This window comes from Carlito syrichta, unplaced genomic scaffold (genome assembly GCF_000164805.1).
Source record: "Carlito syrichta isolate Samal-C Ts95f unplaced genomic scaffold, Tarsius_syrichta-2.0.1 Scaffold303785, whole genome shotgun sequence".
Classification (NCBI taxonomy): Eukaryota; Metazoa; Chordata; class Mammalia; order Primates; family Tarsiidae; genus Carlito; species Carlito syrichta.
In genome coordinates this window covers 547,916-570,555 of record NW_007247881.1, presented here as the reverse complement: position 1 = coordinate 570,555, position 22,640 = coordinate 547,916, and the positions used below count along the sequence as shown (strand labels likewise).

Sequence of the window (22,640 nt, the reverse complement as noted above, 5' to 3'; positions counted from 1 at the left end):
AGAAAAATATGATACACAGAATAAGACTGATTCAAATTTCTAAAAATTGTCGAAGTCTGACATAGTAAATAAGGAAAATAATGTACTGAAGAACAAGTGAAGACAACAAGTTAGCTGTCTCACTGGAGGCTTTGTTTACCAAGGAAGTCAATTTCCTTTGTAATTTTCAGGCTGGAAAGAGACAAGGACTAGAAGTAGACGATCCAGATTCTAGTTCTGGCTCAGTAACTTATATAGATGAAATCATAAAACTATTTGAGCCTTGGCTTCCTTTAAGATAAGTGAATAGAAACAAAAAAGATCATCTACTTCTAACAATCTGTGATTTCACATACTTCAAATAAGACTAAAGATCAGGACATTCACTAATACCTAAAAAGAAAAAAATAACACATCTACACAGAAGTATAAGACAGATGTATAAATGGCCTTAATTTAGTCACTATTTACCCCTTCATTTGAAAAAAGAAATGAAGAAATATATTGTCAGGCTACATCAATAACTGCTAAGTAGTAAATAAAAAACTTACATTTACATCATAGTCTCCAGTTAATAAAATACTTCTAAATAAATGATTTTATTCAATCCTCTCCAGTTAATAAAATACTTTTAAATAAATGATTTTATTCAATCCTCACAAAACCCCATGCGCAAGACAAATATTATCATCACCATTTTACCAATGAGTCAAAAGATTTGGAGAAGTTAAGAATACTGCCCAACATCATGCAGTTAGTAAGAGCCAGGGTTCAAATGTAGGTAAAATTTCTAATTCATGGCCCTTTCTATTAGGTTGCCAGAGTTGTCAAATCCAAATGCAAAGTATCTTCAAAGAAAATGAAGTAAATAAAAAGAAAAAAACAAACAAAAAGAATGGAACACACAGAAATATAGTGAGCAGCCAAGTATTAAAACGCTGATGCAAAAGTAAAAAAAAGTTAGGCGAATATTTTTCTTTTTCAGCTAATGGAAAGCAAAAAGATAGAAACGGATACTATTAGGAAGCAAGAGTTAAGAACTATGAAATAAATTAAAAATTAAGATGCCACCTGAAAACACTTATGAAGCCAAGACAAACACATCATGCTATTCTTACCTTTTCAGTTGCTGAAACAGATGGCTTTGATACAAAACCCAACCTGTCCTTCACAGATAACTTAGTTACATTCTAAAAAAATTAAAATGAACATATTCAGTGATTCCCCAAACATATATAAGTCTGTTGGGATTTTGAACATTCTGATTCTACTAATACATAATAAGTCTATGAATATACTGATACTAATCACAAAAATTTGGGCCTATTTTAAAAAGAGAGAGAGAGAAAGATGATGTGTAGAAAAACAGAAATAAACAGCATGCAACATTACTCAATCTTGAAAAATTATGATATAAAATAAGAGGTTTGACCAGTAGGTTGCTATATAAAGTCCCTTCCACTGACACAGAATCATAAATTCTTAGAATCCTATGCTAACAAGCAGAAAAGGCTGAAATTTTTAAATATTAGATTTCAGTAAAACATATACCCACTTCTTGAGCTTAAAAATAAGTACCATTCTTTTGTAAAGTATAACTATCTTACATCCAAATACACTGTATTTGATGATGATTTGGGATATTAGAATTGGGAATTTTCTTAACAACTAATAATTTACTAATTTACATTCTGTATGTTCTTGTAGAATCTCAATATCTTATTCTTCAGGAATTATCTAGGAAGACTATTTAATAAGGTGGCATTCATTACTAAGTAGTATATTACATGCTGACAGTATTTTTCACAGATGATGAAACATCTGGAAACAAAGGAAAGCTAAGTTTCAGAGACTGAGAATACAGAAACAAGAAACTGCCATTCTAGTATAGAAGGAAGTGGGAAGGAAATGACATATGGAGAAGAGAATCCCAGAGTCGGGATTAAGTGATGCAAAGTTCTGAAAGAGCTGTGTAAGTACTGGAAACAGTATAATATCAAGCATGTTTAACATGATGGCTTAAGGCTTCCCTTCCCAAAACTTTAAGCTCAGTTTACTACACAATTATCTCTAGAACAGAATTCTAATTACTCTAATTAAGAAAAAAGATGATGGAAAAAATAAGATTTCAAGTACTATATTTCACTCTTTGGGCAGTTTTGCTAATAAATATCTCCTCCACAAAATGAAAGAGAAATCTTTCTCATAAGAATTTACTGGAGAGAAGAATTTAAGATTCAAATACTATAGGGAAAGCAAGGACTGAAAAAAATGTTATGGTAATGTTTTTAAAGCAAACTTACAGGTGGGGTTCAAATATGTAAAGACTATCATATTTCCGTGTACAATATAAGCAATTAACTATAATTCAGATCACCAAGGGAAACTAAGTTACTGAGACCTTTTATGTCAGGCACAATGATAAGCCCTTCCCTTTACCTGAGGAAGGTCTGAAGTGGCACTCTGGGCTTCTGCGGGTTCAATAGTACTTGAAGGTACTGGACCCAGTCGCTCTTTGACTGACTGCTTCACAACAGGCAAAATGGGCTGCTGGACTAAAGGCTGCATTACCTCAGAACAAGAAAAAAAATTTAAACAAGCTGATTAGTTAAGGAGCATGGGAAGTATGAAAGTAACTGTGTTATTGTTTCTAAATTGCCATGCAGCGATAAAATGCAGCTCATAATCAAAACCCGTCTTCCTATTTCCTCCACACATACAAATAGATGTTTTCTTATATAAAGTAAGTTATTTATAAAGTATGGGGAAAAAACTTAGAGTCCATCCTTCACTACCTTGTGTTTTAACAATCAAAAAATAAACGGTTATACCTCAACAAGCAATTAATCTAACATTACACACTGAATCATTGATTGGGGGTGAGTAATAGATGAAGCCATAATCTGAATTTCTGGAATATATATAGCTACCATTTACTAAATACTCCTATCTGCCAGGGACTATGTTTTACACATATCATCCTATAATTCTCTAAGCCAGGGATTAATGTCACAATTAAATGAGAGACAGGTTAAAAAGGTTGAGCAACGTCCTCAAGTCTACACTGTTAACAGAGGCTAGCAGTAGAACCAGGACCTTAACTCAAATCTACCTGATTCCAATGCCTCTGCTCTTAAACACTATGCTAAGAGCTTTCTAAGAAAGGCACTTAATTCCACACAAACTTCTCTCTTACCTTTGGGGAAGAAGTCTGTAACTGTTGGGTGCTTCCTTCTCTGTGCCAATAAACCTTAATAAAGCGATTGTTTAATACTGCTTCCGTACTTGATATTGCTTTCTTTGCTTCTTCATATGTTGCAAACTGGATAAGGGCACCTTCGGGATCACCATTATAGGCGACCTAAGATTTAAAATATCAAGAACAATGAATCTCCAAAGGAATCTGTTGCTTCATATAGTAAAATTCCTCAACAACGGAAATACACTGATCCTTCCAGGTAAGATTCTACATTTATATTTCCTTATATCTAGCTTTCACCACTCTAATCAAAAATTGTTTATAGCATTAAAAAAGCTTCCTCTATACAGCAGTAGAGAATGCCGATTGCACAAATGTTACATAGGCATTCGAAATGTTTCTCCTTTTACCCCCAATTTTAATAAGTAACTGAGAAATAATCCACATATGCCAATGAATGATATGGCTAAGATCCATATAGTCTGGAGAAGGCAGTAAACTATCTTGCAAGGGGTTATCTCTAACTAAAAATTACAGTAAAGCCCATCTAAACAATATCCCAAATATGTAATTTTCACAATATTTCCAAGAGCATAAGAAAATTTAAGAGCAAAAAAAGACCTACATAACAACAGCATTAATCACATTTGACACATGAGGAAACTGAGATTTCTATAATGATTCTATAAACCAGCAATCCCCAACCATTTTGGTATCAGGGACCAGCTTAGCGGAAGACAATTTTCTTTTCCATGGACAGGGGCCGGGGCAGGTAATCATCAGGCATTAGATTCTCCTAAGGAGCATGCAACCTAGATCCCTCGCAGTTCACAACAGTGTTCGCACATCTATGAGAATCTAATACTGACACTAATGTGACAAGAGGGGGAGCTCCACTCACCTCCTGCTGTGGTCCAGTTCTCCTAACAGGCCAAGGACCGGTACTGGTTCACGGCCCAGGGGGTTGGGGAACCTTGCTATAGACGCTTATAACTAATAAGTAATAAATCCAAGGCTTTTCACTTCAACTGTTCTATTCTTTCAATAATAGCAGTTTTTTCCAAAGTATGGTATATAAAGCAGTGGTAGTATGAAGCAGTACAGAAAAGAGATTAAGAGTAGTTTGAATCAAACTGCCTGGTTTAAACTTTGGCCACTACTCTCACATAATCATTATTATTTAACCTTTCTGTGCCTTGTTTTCCTCTTGTATAAATTCAGATAATAACAGCACTCACTATGTAGTGTTATTTTAAAAACAGAATAATAATTCACATAGAACAGAGTGTATGCAGTCATAAGTAGTCAATAAACATTAATTATAAGAATGATTTTAGGTAATTTTTTAATAATCATACATTTATGAAAAATTAAAAACATCAGCATCACCACTATGTTTAATTAGAATGAAGCTAAAGTGTTTTTAAAACTGATTTTGGAAAAATATATTTTATAAATAATAGTGCAGGTAGTAAGTATGCAGATAGAACAAAAGAATCAGTAAAGATTTCAACCTCACTAGCAACTGAGTAAATGCAAACAGAAACAATAAACAGATACCAGTTTTTGGCTTTGAAAAATCTTTTTATTGATATTACCAGTGTAGTTAATTGTGTGAGGAAAAGAATATTCTGAAAATTATTTTTATGTCTAGATATAAATGTGGTAGACCAAATTAAATTGTTACAAAAAGATATTCAAGATTAAGTAAATAGCTATAGGGTAATATGTATATCGGGAGCTCATAAATAATTTTAAGTTTGTGCATGGATAGACAGATACAGAATTACTAAACAAAAAAATCTAGCCGGGCTCGGTGGCTCAGCCTGTAATCCCGCACCCTTGGGAGGCTAAGGTGAGGGGATTGCCTGAGCCCGCGGGTTCGAGACCTGCCTGGGCAGCGAGACCTCATCTCTACAATAAATCAAAAAATTAGCCGGGCATGGTAGCGCGTGCCTGTAGTTCCGGCTACTGGGAAGACTGAGGCGGAAGGATCGCCGGAGTCCAGCAGGCCGAGACTGCGGTGGCTGGGAGCGGCCACTGCACACCAGTTTGGGCGACAGAGTGAGACTCCAAATCAAAAAAAAAAAAAAAAATCTATAATAACACATGGTAAATTGTCAACAATAATTTAATTATATATGGGTAGGGGAATGTGAGGAACACAAACAGTTGAAGGAGAAACATTTCCATTAAATTCTGTATATATCTTGGGCACAATGACTTATGCCTGCAATCCCAGCACTCTGGGAGGCAGAGGCGAGAGGATTACCTGAGCTCATTGGTTCGAGACCTGCTTGGGCAATATGGTGAGACTTTGTCTCTAAACAAAAAATTTTTTTAAAAAAATTCTATATATATCTCTATTGTCCTACCCCAAGCAGACGTTCATTTTTCCCCTCTATTACTTTTACAATGCTTTTTTAATGGCAAAACAAAATTCCCAAAATACCAACTCAGGATGAGTTTTAACCTCTAAAATTTATGCTTATTTTTTAACGAATTAGAATACATAATTACTTTAACTGAAAAGAAGAGCACCATACAAAATAGGGAAAAACTCAACATATTATTGCAACACTTTCAAACACATCTTTTAACGTAAACGCAATACTAAAAAAAACACACAAGATATATACACCAGAGCCAAGGTCTAATTTTAGGTAAAGTCAAATACAAATTATACTGTCATTTATCTTGAATAATGTTCAAAAGTGGTAAACAGTCTAAACTAATTACAGATTTTATGGTACCTGGGCCTGAAAAATCTCTGTTAAATACATCCTACCATTGAAGTAAACAAAATAAATTTAACTGAAGTATTTTGCTGAAATGATTCTGAAACACTGAGGAATTGAAACTACAAGATTCAATTTTTCTAGTGTGACTAACTTTGCCATAATTTTGACAACCTCTATTAGATAAAAAAGTTTACAATGGGGGGAGGGGGGAAAAAAAAGTTTCCAGTCGGGCTCGGTGGCTCAGCCTGTAATCCTGCGCCTTTGGGAGGCTGAGGTGAGTGGATTGCCTGAGCACGAGGGTTTGAGACCCACCTGGACAACTTGGCAAGACCTCATCTCTACAATAAATCAAAAAAAAAAACAAAACAAAAAAAACAGCTGGGCGTGGTAGTGCATGCCTGTAATTCTGGCTACTCAGAAGGCTGAGGTGGCAGGATCGCCAGAGCCCAGCAGGTCGAGGTCGCGGTGGCCGGGAGCAGCCACTGCACTCCAGTCTGGGTGACAGAGTGAGACTCCAGCTCAAAAAAAAAAAAAAAGGTTTACAATAATATGACCAGTCAAAACTCCCATCTTTTTTAAAGTAAAAAACTTATTCAAAATCACAATCACACATTTTTCTAAAAGATAAAGTTCCATTTCATGTCCAATTTTCCAAATTTAGAATATTAACAAATTTTCCATAATATTTTTTATAAAGGTAGTTTTCTTGCTGTATTATGTTCCCTAAACAATTAAGCAGAGACAACAAAATCATTTCATGGCTCTCACCTGTAAGTTTACCAAGGTTCCAAATCGACTAAAATGTTCATTAAGTTTGCTGATATTATTTAATTCTGGAGGAACTTTTCTAAGTTCAAGTTTAGTATTTTCATTTCCAAACTGAACCTTCTTCTGAAAGCCTGGGCTGTTTGTTCTATTAAAATTTGGTCTGTAAACAAAATTCAAGTTAATCAATACATTATAAATACTGACTCCTGCACCAAGTATAAAGGAATCAATTTTTACATGCAAAATTGATGTCCAATTAAGTTCAATTTTTCTCCAAAAACTAAAATTACAGTTGATACAGAAAATTTACATTTTCTTCCAAACAAAGAAGTTTCCAAAGTAAGTAGTGTTAGCATTTTTCACAAAAGCCAACTGAGAAGGTTCTGCTATATCATTTTTTACTTTCCTCCTCTGATCTGTGCCTACTTACCATTGTTAGCAAGAAAGATTTTAGTACCCTGTTTTAGTCAGTTTGCATATATAATATTTGTGCAATTCCTGTAAAAATTAGCTTACTGAAACATAACATGTTTTAAAACTTTGATTAAATTTTAAATTTTATTTTAAGTTTTATTTTCTTTGATGACTGTCTTAACTTCTCTAGCTTTAAAAACAAAAAAAAAGGAACTGTTAGAACTATACGCCATACATTTGACACCTGAAAAAAAGGACCAAACTGTGGCCCTGAGAGGTCACATTGTTTGGCTTAAATCACAGAATTAATCACAGAGCAAGAAGTAGAAACTAGCCATTACTAAATGTTAGTGCTCTAAGAGTATGAGCCTAGTCTCTCTTCACACATGCAAATTTATAAATGAATCATCACACACCCCAACATTTGGATTACTCCTTTCTCTGAAGCCCTTGATAATCCAGTGTCTATCCAGTCTTCCCAAGCCCCTCAAAAGCCCTTTCTAGCTCCTAATGAGAATTGCCTACATGCTAAAGTCTCTTGCCAGACTTGATCCACATCTACTTTCCTTAATGACAGGAGGGCTCATGATTTATCCTATATCTAGCTAGTATTCAACAACATGTCTAAGTTAAATTAAGGAGTGAGTTTATTTTGGAGAAGGGGGAAATGGAAAGAGGAAAAATTATGTCTTCAACAACCATACCACTTCTGTAGGAAAATGCCTTTCTAATATCAGACAACTTACAAATGTTTATAAAACAATTTACATTTTAGTTGGGGACTGCCTACAGAACAGAATAATATTTTTTGAGGAAAAAAAAGTACTACATTGTCATAATAATACAGTAATGATCCCCAAAAATCAGTACACATCAAATTCCACAACTTTCTCTTGTCAGCTTACTTATCAAACCAAGTCTTCTTTGTAGGAACTCCAGGCTCCCCAGAACCAATAGTTCTTTTCCTTGATTCTGAATCCACTACTATCCTCATACTGCTTTTATTAGGGGGTTTTTCTGTTTTAAAGCAAAAGAAAATAAAAGAAAGCATAGGTTAATATTTTCTGTTGATCACAGCTAGTTCTTTAGATTCATATTGAAAAAGTCCTGGCTTTTTGTTCAAACATATTTTAGAATAAATAAATGTACAGTAGTCTTCTATCATCAAGTTTCACCTTCCACAGTTTCAATTCAATTATCCACAAATCAACTGCAGTGCAAAAATCTTAAATTAAAAATTGCAGAAATAAACACTTCATAGGTTTTAAACTTCTGGCCATTCTGAGTAGCATGATAAAATCTTACGCCTTCCTACTCCATCACTTCATCTCATCACATAGGTATTTATCATCTAACATCATCCCAAGAAGAAAGGTGAGTAGAGGATAATAAGAGATTTCAGAGAGAAAGAGAGGGGCCATGTTCACATAACTTTTATTACAGTATATTGTTATAATTGTTCTGTCTTATTATTGTTGTTGATAATTAATGTCTTACTGTGCTTAACTTATGCCTCTTACCACAAATATGAGTAATAAATAAATCACCTTTAAATGTGTGTTTTGAAATCAAATGCACAATCTAAAAGATTCAAAATGTAATACTAATCTAATAACCTTTGAGAACTCCTAGCTTATGAGTGAAGTTTCTTATTTAAACAGCAACAGATGAACATAAGGAAAACCATGCCTATTTTAAAAAAGAAAATACTGTTTTGCAAAAGAGCCATAAGTATCTTTTACTCTCAACATTTTATATTTATTTAGATGTCATTTAGTGAACACAGTCCACCCATTCTGTTAATCCCAAATGACTCCAAAGTTTAAAATACATAAACCTTAATCCAAATAGAAAAATACAATTTAAAAATTCCTTTTTTAAAGATGGATAAATTGCATAAAATGCCATTCTTACATATTTCTAAACACATAACTAACCAAAAGAACTGAGGATCTGTTTCAGCACAATCTCTCTCATGGTTACAATTATGATCTCCGTGCAGGAGATCAAATTAATCTCTATTTCACACAGAGACCCAATTCAAAATTTCTAAATTTTTGGTTTTCTCTTTTCAGCTTCTTCTAGAAATTCTATAAGTATCTCAAAACACAGTCTGTACAACATTCAAACTATCCTCATATTAAACCTATTTTTTATCTCTCTTAAACACTTCTATTAATGAAACTACCAATTTCCCAATCACCCCAATCATATTTGATTTGTGACTCTCCAAATATGACATACATACAGAGACTCAAAATGCCCTAAAGCCCTGCTGCTTTCCTCCACCTTCAACCTTTCCCACAACACTGGCACTTCCCATCAACAATGTTTAAACATTACAGGTCAAATTATTCCATTTTTTTTAAAAAAGAAAGCCTCATAAAACCACTTTTCCCTTTACCAACAGCATTTTCCCTCTCCTTACCCCCACAGCCATTTCCTAAGAAATGTTCACATTTGCTTCCTTACCACCCACTCACTCACTAATACTCTGAAAACTGGCAGGTGTTCCCATTACTGCACTTGACTTGGTCATGCTAAAATCACTGATATCCTAACTTGTTGCTTAAGCCCATGACTATGCCTCAATCCTTTTCTGGGTCCCTCAAGCATTTGCTGCTGATGATCACCTTCCTATCCTTCTTACATATTATTTTCCCTAGGTTTTTAGGAATCTCTACTCCCTGCTTTTGTGCCTTTTTGGCTTCATTTTTCTCAGTTTTTTATTTAAGTTCCCACTTTTCTGGTCTATTTACTTTGATGCTGGCATTCGTCAAGTTATACTTGAGCTTCTCGTGTCACTCTACACAATCTCCCCCAGACATCTTTCGTATCTACTACCATGGCTGCATTCATCTTTTTCAGTAATTCTCGGTGGGTACAGGGGACCAAGGTAGGAAGATATTGGAAATACATGAGCAATGTTTTTAGCACCTATATAAGTCAGACCTACAGACTTCCATATCCTTTTACCTCCCACTGTTGTAATGGGACAGAAGAAAAAAATTAAGAGATAATGTTCTATCAACATATTCTTTATTCCAAAATCTATATTTTCTAGTCAGCTGTCTCTCATGACCTCAGACTTCCATTTCTTATCTCCCACTGGACATTTATACTGAAATGCCCTATAGGCACAACAAATTAAACACCTTCAAAACTAAATGTATCTTCCTTCCAAATTTATTCTTCTCATGGGTAATCTGCCCAATTATCCAAGACAGAAACTTGGTGTCTAATTTCATCCTCTTCATTATCGCCTTTCTAAGCCCCACAATTGAACACAATTTGGTCAGTTCCTTCCACTAAACTTATGTCTTTTCACCTCACTGTTATTACCTTCATTTAGCTATCGCCTCTATTCTAAAATTATTTCAATGTTTTTAATTTGGTCTCTTACCTCCCTCCACATTTCCTACTTCCTCTGTTCCAAAGTTCTTTCAGTTTCTCAGAAGTATCATGGGGTGCATGTGCTTCATCTATCCCCTTTCTCTGGCTAACTCTGACTTATCTAACACCTCCAAAGTAGGGAGAACAGAAAAATCCCCTATCTAGCACTGGGATGCAAGCTGTAGTTTCTTTGTCCAGTGGTACCTTCACAGTACTAGTTCTACAATAGGATTTTTGGTCTTATTCCTGTCTTCCAAGCCTGGCTCACTGGTCCTTTTGGAAAATCTATAAGCTATCCAATATCTTTCTTTCCTTTAATACGTTCTCTTCCTGAAGGCTTACTAAGAGAGGCAGTATGTGTTTTTCCTCTGGCAACTGAGATGAGTTTGTATCAACTCAGCTATATTCTCTCATTCAGATTCCCTTTCATTGGTATTTATTTAAAAGAGGGCTATTAAAAACACAGAAGCAAGTTCCTCTTGGTATATAATCAGCAAATGGGCTAACAGTTTTATGTAATGTGTTTTCTCCCAACAGTCTTTTTTTTTGAGTTGGAGTCTCACTGTCGCCCAGACTAGAGTGCAGTGGCTGTTCCCAGCCACCACAGCCTCGACCTGCTGGGCTCTGGCGATCCTTCCGCCTCAGCCTTCCAAGTAGCTGGAACTATAGGTGTACACTATCATGCCCAGCTAATTTTTTTTATTTATTGTAGAGATGAGGTTTCGCCTGCCCAGTCTCAAACCCGCGGGCTCAGGCAATCCACTCACCTCAGCCTCCCAAAGACGCGGGATTACAGGCTGAGCCACCGAGCCTGGCTAGCCTTTTAATAAATTGTTTTTCTTCTTTAATCATCAGCATCAGTTTTGCTAACTGCAAACGGAAAACTACTTAACCCTTCCTCCTGTCTATATCCAATCACAGGATCACCTATCAAGTTCTCTACCTCCTAGAACTCTGGAAAGAATAACTGTCAGGGCCTCTAGGTTGCTTTTACATTAGTAATTCCAATGCATCAAAGAGCCTAAAGTTGTTTCATTTGTTTAATAATGACAACTGCACATCAAGATTTAAATTAGTAAGCACATAAGTATAACTACCACATAACAGTCTATGACATATTAAATTAAGGCCATCTACAGGTTATTAGGAATATGTAATAATTATTTAATTAACAATATTAAAAGTTTTTTTATATATTTGTCATAATCCAGGACATTACATTTGAAACCCAAACAGAGAATAGATGAGAACATATGGGAGAGAAGGGAGAGGACTGAAAAAAGATAAAGAAATTCAAGTCCTACAGGCAATCCTCAATTTAAATGGGTTACTAAATCAGTTGCTTGGTACATAAAAACACTGTTATTAATGGAGTATATATTCCTAAACTAGCTCACAAAAATAGTACATGATGTATCTAAAGAACAGTACAAAAATAATCACCATGTACAACAGTGACTCTATGAGAAAAGACATTCAAATTTCTAAGTAGGTATGCCAGACATTTATCAATAGAGCCATTTCCTATAACTTGTAACGGTATGCATGAAGAACTGAAATTACCATAACTCCAACATCTACATGATAAGATTTATAGACACATTTCTCTTCCTTTTCTTGATCATAATCAGAAATTGGCCTTGCATGTGAATGGATCTAACGAATACTGATCTGTAGTGGCATATATTTATGTCATTCTAAAGCAGCAAGGTAAAAGAGATGACCTGAAGTGAAAATTCCCAGTAAAAGTAAGAAATATTGGTATGGTGAAAAGAAACTAAGTGCTGAATTGTGACCCAAAGAAGGAAAAAGGGTTTCTGTGAACCAGCCAGGTCAGAGAGAGATTCAGAGTATACATCACAAACAGCTACAATCTTAAGTGACTACTTTTCAATTACAAGCTATCTGTATCCTTTACAAAGACACTGCTTTTAAAAAATTCTTTTTTATTGTCAATGATAGCTATTGCAATTCTTCAAGGCGAATTTGGGGGCATCCATATTAGATGTTGTCCTATGATCTCAAAGAAAATATAAATTTGAACTAACACCTCCATCACAAAAAGTTCTTCAAACCTTCAAGGAAGATGCTCAAAATCTGATAGTTTTCAAAGAACAAATAAAAAAACACAGTGTAAATAATCACAAGTTTACTAAAACACATTAGGCACTGTAACTTATTTAAATAAATTATACTTTCATTCACACTGATGAGGCATGCATTTTTATTCTAATTAGGTAAGATAGTAAGGAAAGATTAGAAAAAAATGAGATTTAAGGCTGGGTACAGTGACTCACACCTATAATTCCAACACTTTGGCAGGCTGAGGCAGAAGCACCAGGAGTTTCAGACTAACCTAAGTAATGTTTTTTCTACAAACCCTGCCTCTAAAAAAAAAAAAAAAAAAAAAAAGTAGCCAGGCATAGTGGCATATACCTGCAATCCTAGCTATTCAGGAGGCTGAAGAGAAAGGACTGACAGGGAGGTCAAGGCTGTATTAAGTCATGATTATGCTACTGCACTACTGTCTAGGTGACAATGAGACTCCGACTCAAAAAATAAAAAATTTAATTGAGGTGGCTAGGAAAAAAGAAATACTGTTATTAATCCAGGCAATATTTTCCAATATGTCACTTTGCTGTATCAAATGTCATCTGTAGAAAATCTTTCAAATTAATGTGAACCCTGTCCCTCCTCTGAAACTTCTTATCAGTTTACACCTTTAGTACAGCCCTTTGCTGCCTGGCTTGTGACTAAACTCTCTTTTAGAAATTTTATCCAAAAGTCTGTTTGCTCTAAAAAAAAATGTTAAAAGATGAGTCACTTCCTAACACATAACTACGTAACTTCCTTTGCCTAAAAATATTACAAGCACACAAATATCAAATTTCAACATGTTAAAAGTAAACAAAAATAAAATTATATGAAGGACAAGTTTGTACAGATAATTTTATTATCCAAACTAGAAATAAACTTATCTTTAAGAATTAAAGCACTAGTCTCAAGAGTTTAGGAGAACCAATTAAGACTAAAAACGATACAAAATACAAACAACAACAACCAAAAAAACCCTGAAAAAACATGTACCTTTACAAATGCCTTTACCTGTTGAATAGCAAAATAAAGGACCACCTATACCACAGATATGAAACCACACATTACATTTTCTCTCATGGGAGACCAAAGGATTCAGAACATAAAATCACCATCCCTTCTTCAACTCTAAGAAATGCAGGACCACATACTCTTCACAGATGTTTTCTCACTCTTGATATTAGGAAGAAAATATTAATTATAGTACCTCTGGGTGGCAAATCCATATCCCCTGATGTTAGTCCTATCAAGTTAGGCCTTTGTGCATGCACTCTGTGTCTGTACATAGGTCTGGAAGTGTTTGTTATGCTTGGGGCTTCAGGATTGTAGCCATCTGTGTCATATGTATCTGGTAATACAAAAACTGTAATTAAAAAACAATTATAAAACTCTACGTGATAATTTTTTTCATACTGATAACAGAAAAAGTAAACAATGTAACATTTTATTAATATATAACTAACACATTTTATATGTATTTTTAAAACTTTGCTTTATAAAAAGAAAATGTTATTAAAAAGAAACCGTAAGTTTTTTAAAAAAACATAACAGAATTTACTGTACATTCACCATGACATTACATTCTATGTAATTTTAGTGAGAAAAAGAATCCTGACAGAGCAATTAAAGTTCTAGATATTTTTAAATTCCTCATCTAAACTCTGCTTTAAAACTATATTATAGCCGGGCTCGGTGGCTCAGCCTGTAATCCCGCGCCTTTGGGAGGCTGAGGTGAGTGGACTGCCTGAGCCCACGGGTTCGAGACCCACCTGGGCAGCGAGACCTCATCTCTACAATAAATCAAAAAAATCAGCCAGGCATGGTAGCGCATGCCTGTAATTCCGGCTACTCGGAAGGCTGAGGCGGAAAGATCACTGGAGCACAGCAGGCGAGGCTGCAGTGGCCGGGAGCGGCCACTGCACTCCAGTCTGGGCGACAGAGTGAGACTCCAACTCAAAAAATAAATAAAATAAATAAAATAAATAAAAAATAAATAAAACTATATTATAAACAAAGAAAGGGCCAAAACTGCACCTGCAGTAAAAAGAGAGGGTGGAGCAGGAGGAGGCTGGTGATGAATGCCAGTTGTTACTACAGTAGGAACAGAACTGGTTGCAGAATTTGGGGGAGCATCCATGCCAGATGGCTGCAAAGGAGGAAGTGGAGGTGGTGGTCCTGTCAAAACCAAAGAATAAGAAATATCATCTGAAAGCAAACAAATAAAATAAGTTATTGCATATTCAAACATAATATTCCATTTATCATACTATAATATCTACAAAAACTAAGCTCTTACAACAAAATTAGTTTTATAGGGTCAAATATTCTTTTAATGCATTCCAAAACAGGTTTGCCTTAAGCTATAAAGAACTGCAGGCAGCAGGGGTTTATCAGTGACATACTTAACTCACAGGGCCACTCCAAACCACAGTAACTGGTTTGGCGTAGCCTGCAAAGTAGAGGTATATTCCAAATGGGAATACACCGCTTTTAGTTTTTATCAGGCATCTCTCAGATTCCTTTAATTATTTTTAATGTAATAATCCAAACGATTAACTTTATAAAAAGACTATAAATGGCTAGTTAACAAATACAGGAAAGCAAACATATTTATTCACCTGTGACAGGTGGGAGACTGGGTGGTAATGGACCTGGAGGTGGTACTGGGGGTCTGAGATTCACAGGTGGGGGTGTAAGAATTGGTGGAGGTGGGGGAAGTCCAGGAGGTGGTGGTCCTTCAACAACAGGAGGCTGTGCTGGGAAAGGCAGCATACCAGGAAGATTCACATCTTCTACAACTACTGGGTCACTTCCATGATCAAATGGACACATGTCTCCTCTCATACAAAAACCCTTTTCTAAAAGGTAAGAATAGTTAGAAAGAAATGTGAAAAGCACTGAAAATATAAATTTTCTCTAAGTTACCAGAGTAAGATATTTTAAAATATAAATATTTTTAATATTAAACAAAATACTGAAAAAAGGTATAATTAACCATTTCATCTGCTCATTATAACACTCCATCTCCTCCAATAATATAAATACTTACTCAATTCTTTTATAAAATTCAAACATAGGTAGTATTTACATTTCTAGGTCCTACTTACATTCCAATCATTCATTCTAAAGAAAATGAGTTTTGTCAAGAATGTTCCAGTAACAGATTCCCTGATATTTATTCCTGTTTGGCAAACTCCAACAATATATTAAACTTACCTGCAAATAAATACTATATTTAAATTGATACTCAATAAATAATCAGTGACAGTTTCAATGATATTGAGAATTCAAGAAGAGATTAGGACTAATTTCTCACTATTTCCAATATCAGAGGTAAGTCTTTGAGTAACTACATAACACACATTAACAGAATTTAGGCAACTGGAAATATTAATTCAATACCCCATGAAACAGTTGAAAGACTTACCATCATAGTCTCTACACCGTTTCTTTGGCATTGGCGGTCTCACGTAAGAGTTATGGTCCACCTGGTCTTCATGAAATTCAGACCAACTTTCGGTAGTGTTATTACCATGATGAGTAGGCGCAATTACTGTAATTGTGCTGCTCAAAGTAGGTACAGGGTAGTGACCAGATGAAATATTAGGTACTGAAGAGACTGGTGTATAATTATTTTCTAATGGATCTGTTCTATCCAGGTCATATTTAGGTTTTACCAAATCCCTTTCTGCAACAAAAGATAAATGACTTATAAAACTACATTCTATTTTAAAAACCATATCTCGGATCTAAGAAACAGTAACATTTTCGCTAAACACAGAGGAACAGTTTAATTCTACACAATTCTCTTTTTCTTTAAAACAAAACAACAACAAAAAAAAACACACGGCCGGGCACGGTGGCTCAGCCTGTAATCCCAGCACTTTGGGAGGCTGAGGTGAGAGGATTGCCTGAATCCCGGGATTCGAGACCAGCCTGGGCAACTTGGTGAGACCTTGTCTCTACAATAAATCACAAAAACTATCCAGGCATGGTGGAAGTGAAGTTCCAGCTACATAAATATATGTAATATATATTGAAAAATTATACATGTTGAAAATTACATACTCTTATAAAAATATACATTTGACATAAAAAATGTTCAATTGTTTTTGTAGTTTTTAGGTATAACTAATATACAATAAGCTGAACATATGTAACGTACAATTTAATAAGTTTTAATCAATGTATACACCCTGTGAAACCAGCACCACAATTGGAATGATGAACACACTCATCACCCCCAGAAGTATCCTTATGCACCTTTGTAATCTCTAATCCATCCTTCCTTTACTTCATCTCAGGCAAACACTAGTTTGCTTTCTGCCATCACCACTGAGCTCGGATTTTCTAAAATTTTATGCATGTATGTACTTTTATCCTGCTTATTCCATTCAGCATAATTATCTGGAAATTCATCCATTATGGTGCATGTATCAATAGCTCTTTCCTTTTTATTCATGTTATCGTGTGGATATATTACTATATGTCTATCCATTCACCTGTTGATGGATATTTGAGTTGTTTCTAGTTTTTGACTATGACAAATAAAACTGCTATGAACATTTGTGTACAAATCTTTGTGTAAACATACTCTCAATTCTTTTAGATAAATACCAAGAAGTGAAATGGCTGAAATCATATGCTAGGTGTTAGGTTAACATTTTTTTTCTTTTTTTTTTTTTTTTTTTTTTTGAGTTAGAGTCTCACTCTTTCACCCAGGCTAGAGTGCAGTGGCATACTCACGGCCACCCCACTGTCAATCTGCTGGACTCAGGTGATCCTTCCACCTCAGTATATCCTTCTGCCTCAGCCTTCCAAGTAGCTGGAACTACAGGCGCGTGCTAACACACCCAGCTAATTTTTGATTTATGGTAGAGACGAGGTCTTGTCAAGTTGCCCAGGCTGGTCTCAAACCTGCAGGCTCAGGCAATCCACTCGCCTCAGCCTCCCAAAGTGCTGGCCTGGCCTAGGTTAACATTTTAACACACTCCAAGTACTTCCCAAGGAGTTCCAGTTTATCTACACTCTCACCAACATAAAAACAGTGGTGTTCATTGTGGACATCCTGTTGAACACGCAGCAGTAATTAATTGTGATTTCAATTTGCATGGAATAAAATTTTTTAAAGAAAAAAATTTTAAAAGCATTCATTTGGACCATAAAATATATCACAATAGAAAAAATGAAGATGACATTGACAAAATGTTAAGTAATATTTAAAATCCTTAAATATAGAGTCTTTTAGCCGTGGGTGGTGGCTCATGTCTGTAATCCCAGCACTTTGGGAGGTAGAGGTGAGAGGACTGACTGAGCCTAGGGGTTCGAGACCAGCCTGAACAACATGGCAAGATCTCGCCTCTATAATAAATCAAAAAATTAGCTGGGAGTGGTGGCATATGCCTGTGGTTCCAGCTACTTGGAAGGCTGAGACGAAAGGATCACCTGAGTCCTGCAGGTCAAGGCTGCGATGACCATGACATGCCACTGCACTCCATCCTGGGCAACAGAGTGAAACCCTGACTCAAAAAAATAATCAGTCTTTCACAATAAAAAATGGTAACCAAAACATACATATACATGCATCACTTACCCCTGCTTCGTGTTCTGCTTCTGCTTCTAGTTCTGCTTCTATCTCTATCTCTGTCACGAAGCCTCTCTTTACTCCAGCTTCGACTTCGACTCCTGCTGTAACTACGACTCCGCCCTCGTCTTCTATTGTATCGATCTCTATATGAATCTCTTCGAGGAGGGTTTCGATCATAATCTCTTTTGCGAGAACGATCATCTTTTTTTCTCTCATCACGACTTCTAAAGAAATAAACAGTCCCTTCTGTATAAGTTATTTTTAAGTGAATACCGAAAACTAATTAAATGCAAAAATTGTTATTTAATTGTTCTAACATAAATTTTTATACTACCATCAAAATATAGAAAACTTAAACAATTGAAAACAAAACGGAGTTTAAGTACTTTAAAACTCTTTTAAAAGAAAAAAACTTTTTTTTTCTTTTTTTTTGAGTTGGAGTTTCACTCTGCTGCTCAGACCGGAGTGCAAAGTGGCCACTCCCGGCCACCGCAGCCTCAACCTGCTGGGCTCCGGCAAGCCTTCCGCCTCAGCCTTCCAAGTAGCTGGAACTGCAGGCACGTGCTACCAAATCTTTATCTTTAGTCTTATACATTGGCATCTATACGTTTAGGCATCTGTACATCAAGGCACTTCTACATTTCTCTTATAGGACATACAGAATATTACCGTCTTGTACATATAGTCTTATACTTACAGGCATGTATCACATGTATTATAATCTAAATGCTTTTAAAGTCTTGAGAAAAACAACTTAATCACACTAAAGGTAAACTTCAACCAAAAAGAAGAGTCAAACGTTAAGATTCCACTGAAATTTCAAGTTAGAAATAAAATAACAACTAATGTATGTCATGCATGTTCTAAATCTCAATCCAAGATTTACAAATTTGACCTAGATTTTCTTTACAGACAAACCCAGTTATACTTTTCTAGACTAATAAGAAATATTGTTTGCCTCATGTAACAGATAATCAAAATATAAACATTCATGTAAAAGATAACCAAAATCTTAACATTGAGCATAGTTCAGTGAACCACTCACCTATTTTCTCTATATCGGGAGCTAGACTGGGGAGGACTATGATTTAGTCTTCTAGAAAATTTCTTCTCTCGCTCTTCCTCCTTAGTTATCTGACATACACAAAAAAGTGTAAAATTTAGCAACAGTGATTCTACTGTTAAACAGTCTTAAACAGCTATGTTACTATTTCAATGACTTCATTAATATTTAATTAACATTAAAATTCATTAATATAAGAGCAAATTTGTCTCCAAGTATTTAAACAAAATAAATTTCTCTACAAAGTTCAATCATTTAATTTAACCATAAAAGAGAGTCCACTGAAAGTGAATGGTAAAGAAACTCATAAATGCTAATTTTAGATAATAGTGGTGAGAAAACATTTTATGCAAGTGTCCTCATTTTAACATAATTAATAGAAAACTAATTTTATTCCTTCTTTCAAAAGTCTAACATTCATTTATGTTTTGCTTTCATAAATTTTGTCTGGTAACACAAACATCAAGGAATACAGAAGAATGCATTAGAACCAACCAAGTCATAAAAAAAGAATATCTGTGAAAAGAACATATAAGGTGAAATAGTTCTCTGGTTTTTCATAGCAGCATGACAGTTATACATTTCTGTTTCCTACAACGGAAACAAACTATATTAGTATATTATATTATCTATGATATAACATATATTATATAGCTATCAGAAAGTAACCCTGGAAAACATTCTCTTGAACAGTGCTACCTTCTCCAGGCAGTAATGCCAAGAACAATGTTGAGTCATTGTTATTCTGGATTATTAGGAAAAAAAGATTTAGAAGTTAAACAAATTGAGGAAATACTGAACAGGTATCTTCTATAAGTATAACAAGGTTTAAGATTTTGCATTTTAATGAAAACCCTAAAAGATTCTTATGCAGGTAGTCTACAGCAGGGTATATAAGTTCCAGTTTATGACAGCTATTCCAGCATCTCTGAGTAATAGCCTCTCACCATCAAAACTCTGCCACTTTGATGAGAAATTAAATGGAAACCTATTAACAAACCAAATCCAGAGAAATAATCTTTAAAGCATTCTTTCAACAGCTTGCCTTTTTTTCCTAAAGTACTTTTGTTCTCTTCATACTACCTACTTCAGCTCTCCTCCCAACCCAGACAAAAACTGGTACTAATACTACCCTCCTGACACACTCTTTACTTTCTGTTTACCTCAACGCACTCTTGCAAGTAATATGCTGACAGATCAATATATTGCATATGCCCATCTGCAAAATTTTAGTGCACCCACAGCAACTTAAACCCAGATTGCCATCTGGCATTTTGACAATTCTGAAAGATCAGAATATCCTCCATAATTGGTCAAGACAACAGTGATGAAGTACTACTGCATCAATAGATATAAGACTCGGGCTTTGCCATTAACTCGATTTAGGGGAAGATTGCTTCTCAAACCAAGGGCCTATGACTTTTACTCAAGATTTTTTAAAAATTAAAACTTAATGTGTAATAGTAAAATTCTAAAAATCAACTAGAAGTTGGCAAGAAGTCAGCGGGCCAAACTTAATTATTATATATCTCTGTGTGACATAAGCAACTGCCAACACAATACCCATTGTCCTTTTCTTCCTCACTAACAGAGCCCCTATACTGTTAGGTATAAAATCTACTCAGTTATAAAATTACACTTCTGGTCTTCCCTGAAGATGAAACTGACTGGGATATTATATGTGTATGCGCAAATATGAGTATTAAAATATAGACATATACATGTATGTAAATATATTCAGATGCAGAAATAAAAATACATTGAAAAGTTACATAACATATGTGTACATATTATTGCTACTTATATAATCTGGAAAAAGAGTGCAAGGGGAGGAAAAAACCAAAAGTCACTATTCCTTTCTACCTTACTAACAGAAACCCTATACTGTTAGGTATATAATATACTCAGTTAAAAATTACATTTCTGTCTTCTCTTACAGATAGAGCTGACTGGAAGGTTATGTGTATGTACATGTGAGCGGAGGGAGTTAGGGTGTGTGTTTATAAAACTGTGTGTAAATATATTCAGATACAGATATAAAAGAGAGACTATTTTATAATATTATATATATATTATTACATAATAAACTGTATTACTTATATAGTATGGGAAAAGAGCATGAAAGGAGAAACTACACACAACTACAACCACATCATCCACAGCTCTCAACAATTACAGCAGTTATCAATTACTAACACCTTATCATGTGCCACACACTATGCCAAGTGCTTTATATACATTCTTTTACTTACTTCTCACAAAAATCCTGTAACAGTTTCATTTCACAGTTGAGTAAAATGAAGCTTGGAAAATAATGCTTTCAAAAATCACAAAGCAATGATTTACAGAAGCAAAATTTTAATCAAGATTTGTCTGACCTAATACTAGGGGCTAAATGCAGAAATGTAATAAATAGCCTAATTGCCAACAACTATTTTTGCTAAAATTACAATATTTTAACATCAAATTGAGAAGATCTGAATTATTATATGACTATTAAATACGGGTGAATAGAGAAGATTACAAAATACAAACAAAAAGGTCAAAACCTCTTGAAGTATAAAGACATTTCTACTGTCCTATGAAGGGAGGTCTATGTGTTTGGCTACCTTAAAAATAGCCCTCTACTAGCCAGGCTCGGTGGCTCAGCCTGTAATCCCGCGCCTTTGGGAGGCTGAGGTGAGTGGATTGCCTGAGCCCACGGGTTCGAGACCCGCCTGGGCAGTGAGACCTCATCTCTAAAATAAATCAAAAAATCAGCTGGGCATGGTAGCGCATGCCTGTAATTACGGCTCCTCGGAAGGCTGAGGCGGAGGGATCACTGGAGCCCAGCAGGCGAGGCTGCGGTGGCCAGGGCCACTGCACTCCAGTCTGGGCGACTGAGTGAGACTCCAACTCAAAAAAAAAAAAAATAGCCCTCTACTAAATACATGTAGAAGTTAACAGATTTACTGTCAATCTAATTATTTTCATAGAGCACAGATAATAGGACATGTCGATAAGATACTGTGCTGAGAAGAGTTGAAAGGCCCAAGACTACTATCCTTAGAAAGGCTTGCTTATAAGGCTGGCCCTTGACTGGCTCCTGTGAACTTTGATTTCTTGAGGGTCCCCACCATTCCCTGATAAGAAATGGCTCACTGTGCCTGAACTGTTTGTGAAAACAATATGGTCTATGCTGAACGCCAGGAGTCTGGAATTTTGGTATATGGTGGGTACAGGGTGCCCACATGATCAGTTCCAAATCTTGTGCCTGTTTTCCAACAGACTTAACCTCATACACTTTTCCATTTGCAGACTTTGCTTTTGTATCCTTCTGTTTTAATAAGTCATAGCCAGTAATATAATCATATGTTGAGTCCTATGAGTCCTCCTACTAAAATCATTGAACCTAGAGGTGAT

General features: G+C 35.3%; 1 protein-coding gene across 7 annotated transcripts in view; it reads right to left on the bottom strand.

The window, feature by feature from the left end:
• Positions 1 to 22,640, bottom strand: part of RBM26 (RNA binding motif protein 26) — an 85,936-nt gene that overhangs the window by 36,583 nt on the left and 26,713 nt on the right. The window contains exons 4-14 of one of the 7 annotated variants that reach the window (XM_008059186.2): positions 19,221 to 19,309; positions 18,182 to 18,399; positions 16,016 to 16,276; positions 15,207 to 15,446; positions 14,623 to 14,793; positions 13,796 to 13,936; positions 8,007 to 8,118; positions 6,688 to 6,847; positions 3,176 to 3,340; positions 2,419 to 2,550; positions 1,098 to 1,169 (exon numbers count right to left, since the gene is read on the bottom strand). In XM_008059186.2, the coding sequence (XP_008057377.1) occupies positions 1,098 to 1,169; positions 2,419 to 2,550; positions 3,176 to 3,340; positions 6,688 to 6,847; positions 8,007 to 8,118; positions 13,796 to 13,936; positions 14,623 to 14,793; positions 15,207 to 15,446; positions 16,016 to 16,276; positions 18,182 to 18,399; positions 19,221 to 19,309 (1,761 nt within the window). Of the gene's footprint in view, positions 1 to 1,097; positions 1,170 to 2,418; positions 2,551 to 3,175; positions 3,341 to 6,687; positions 6,848 to 8,006; positions 8,119 to 13,795; positions 13,952 to 14,622; positions 14,794 to 15,206; positions 15,447 to 16,015; positions 16,277 to 18,181; positions 18,400 to 19,220; positions 19,310 to 22,640 lie in introns of all 7 variants that reach the window. The other 6 variants (XM_021712954.1, XM_021712955.1, XM_008059188.2 and 3 more) reach the window with 6 other exon arrangements.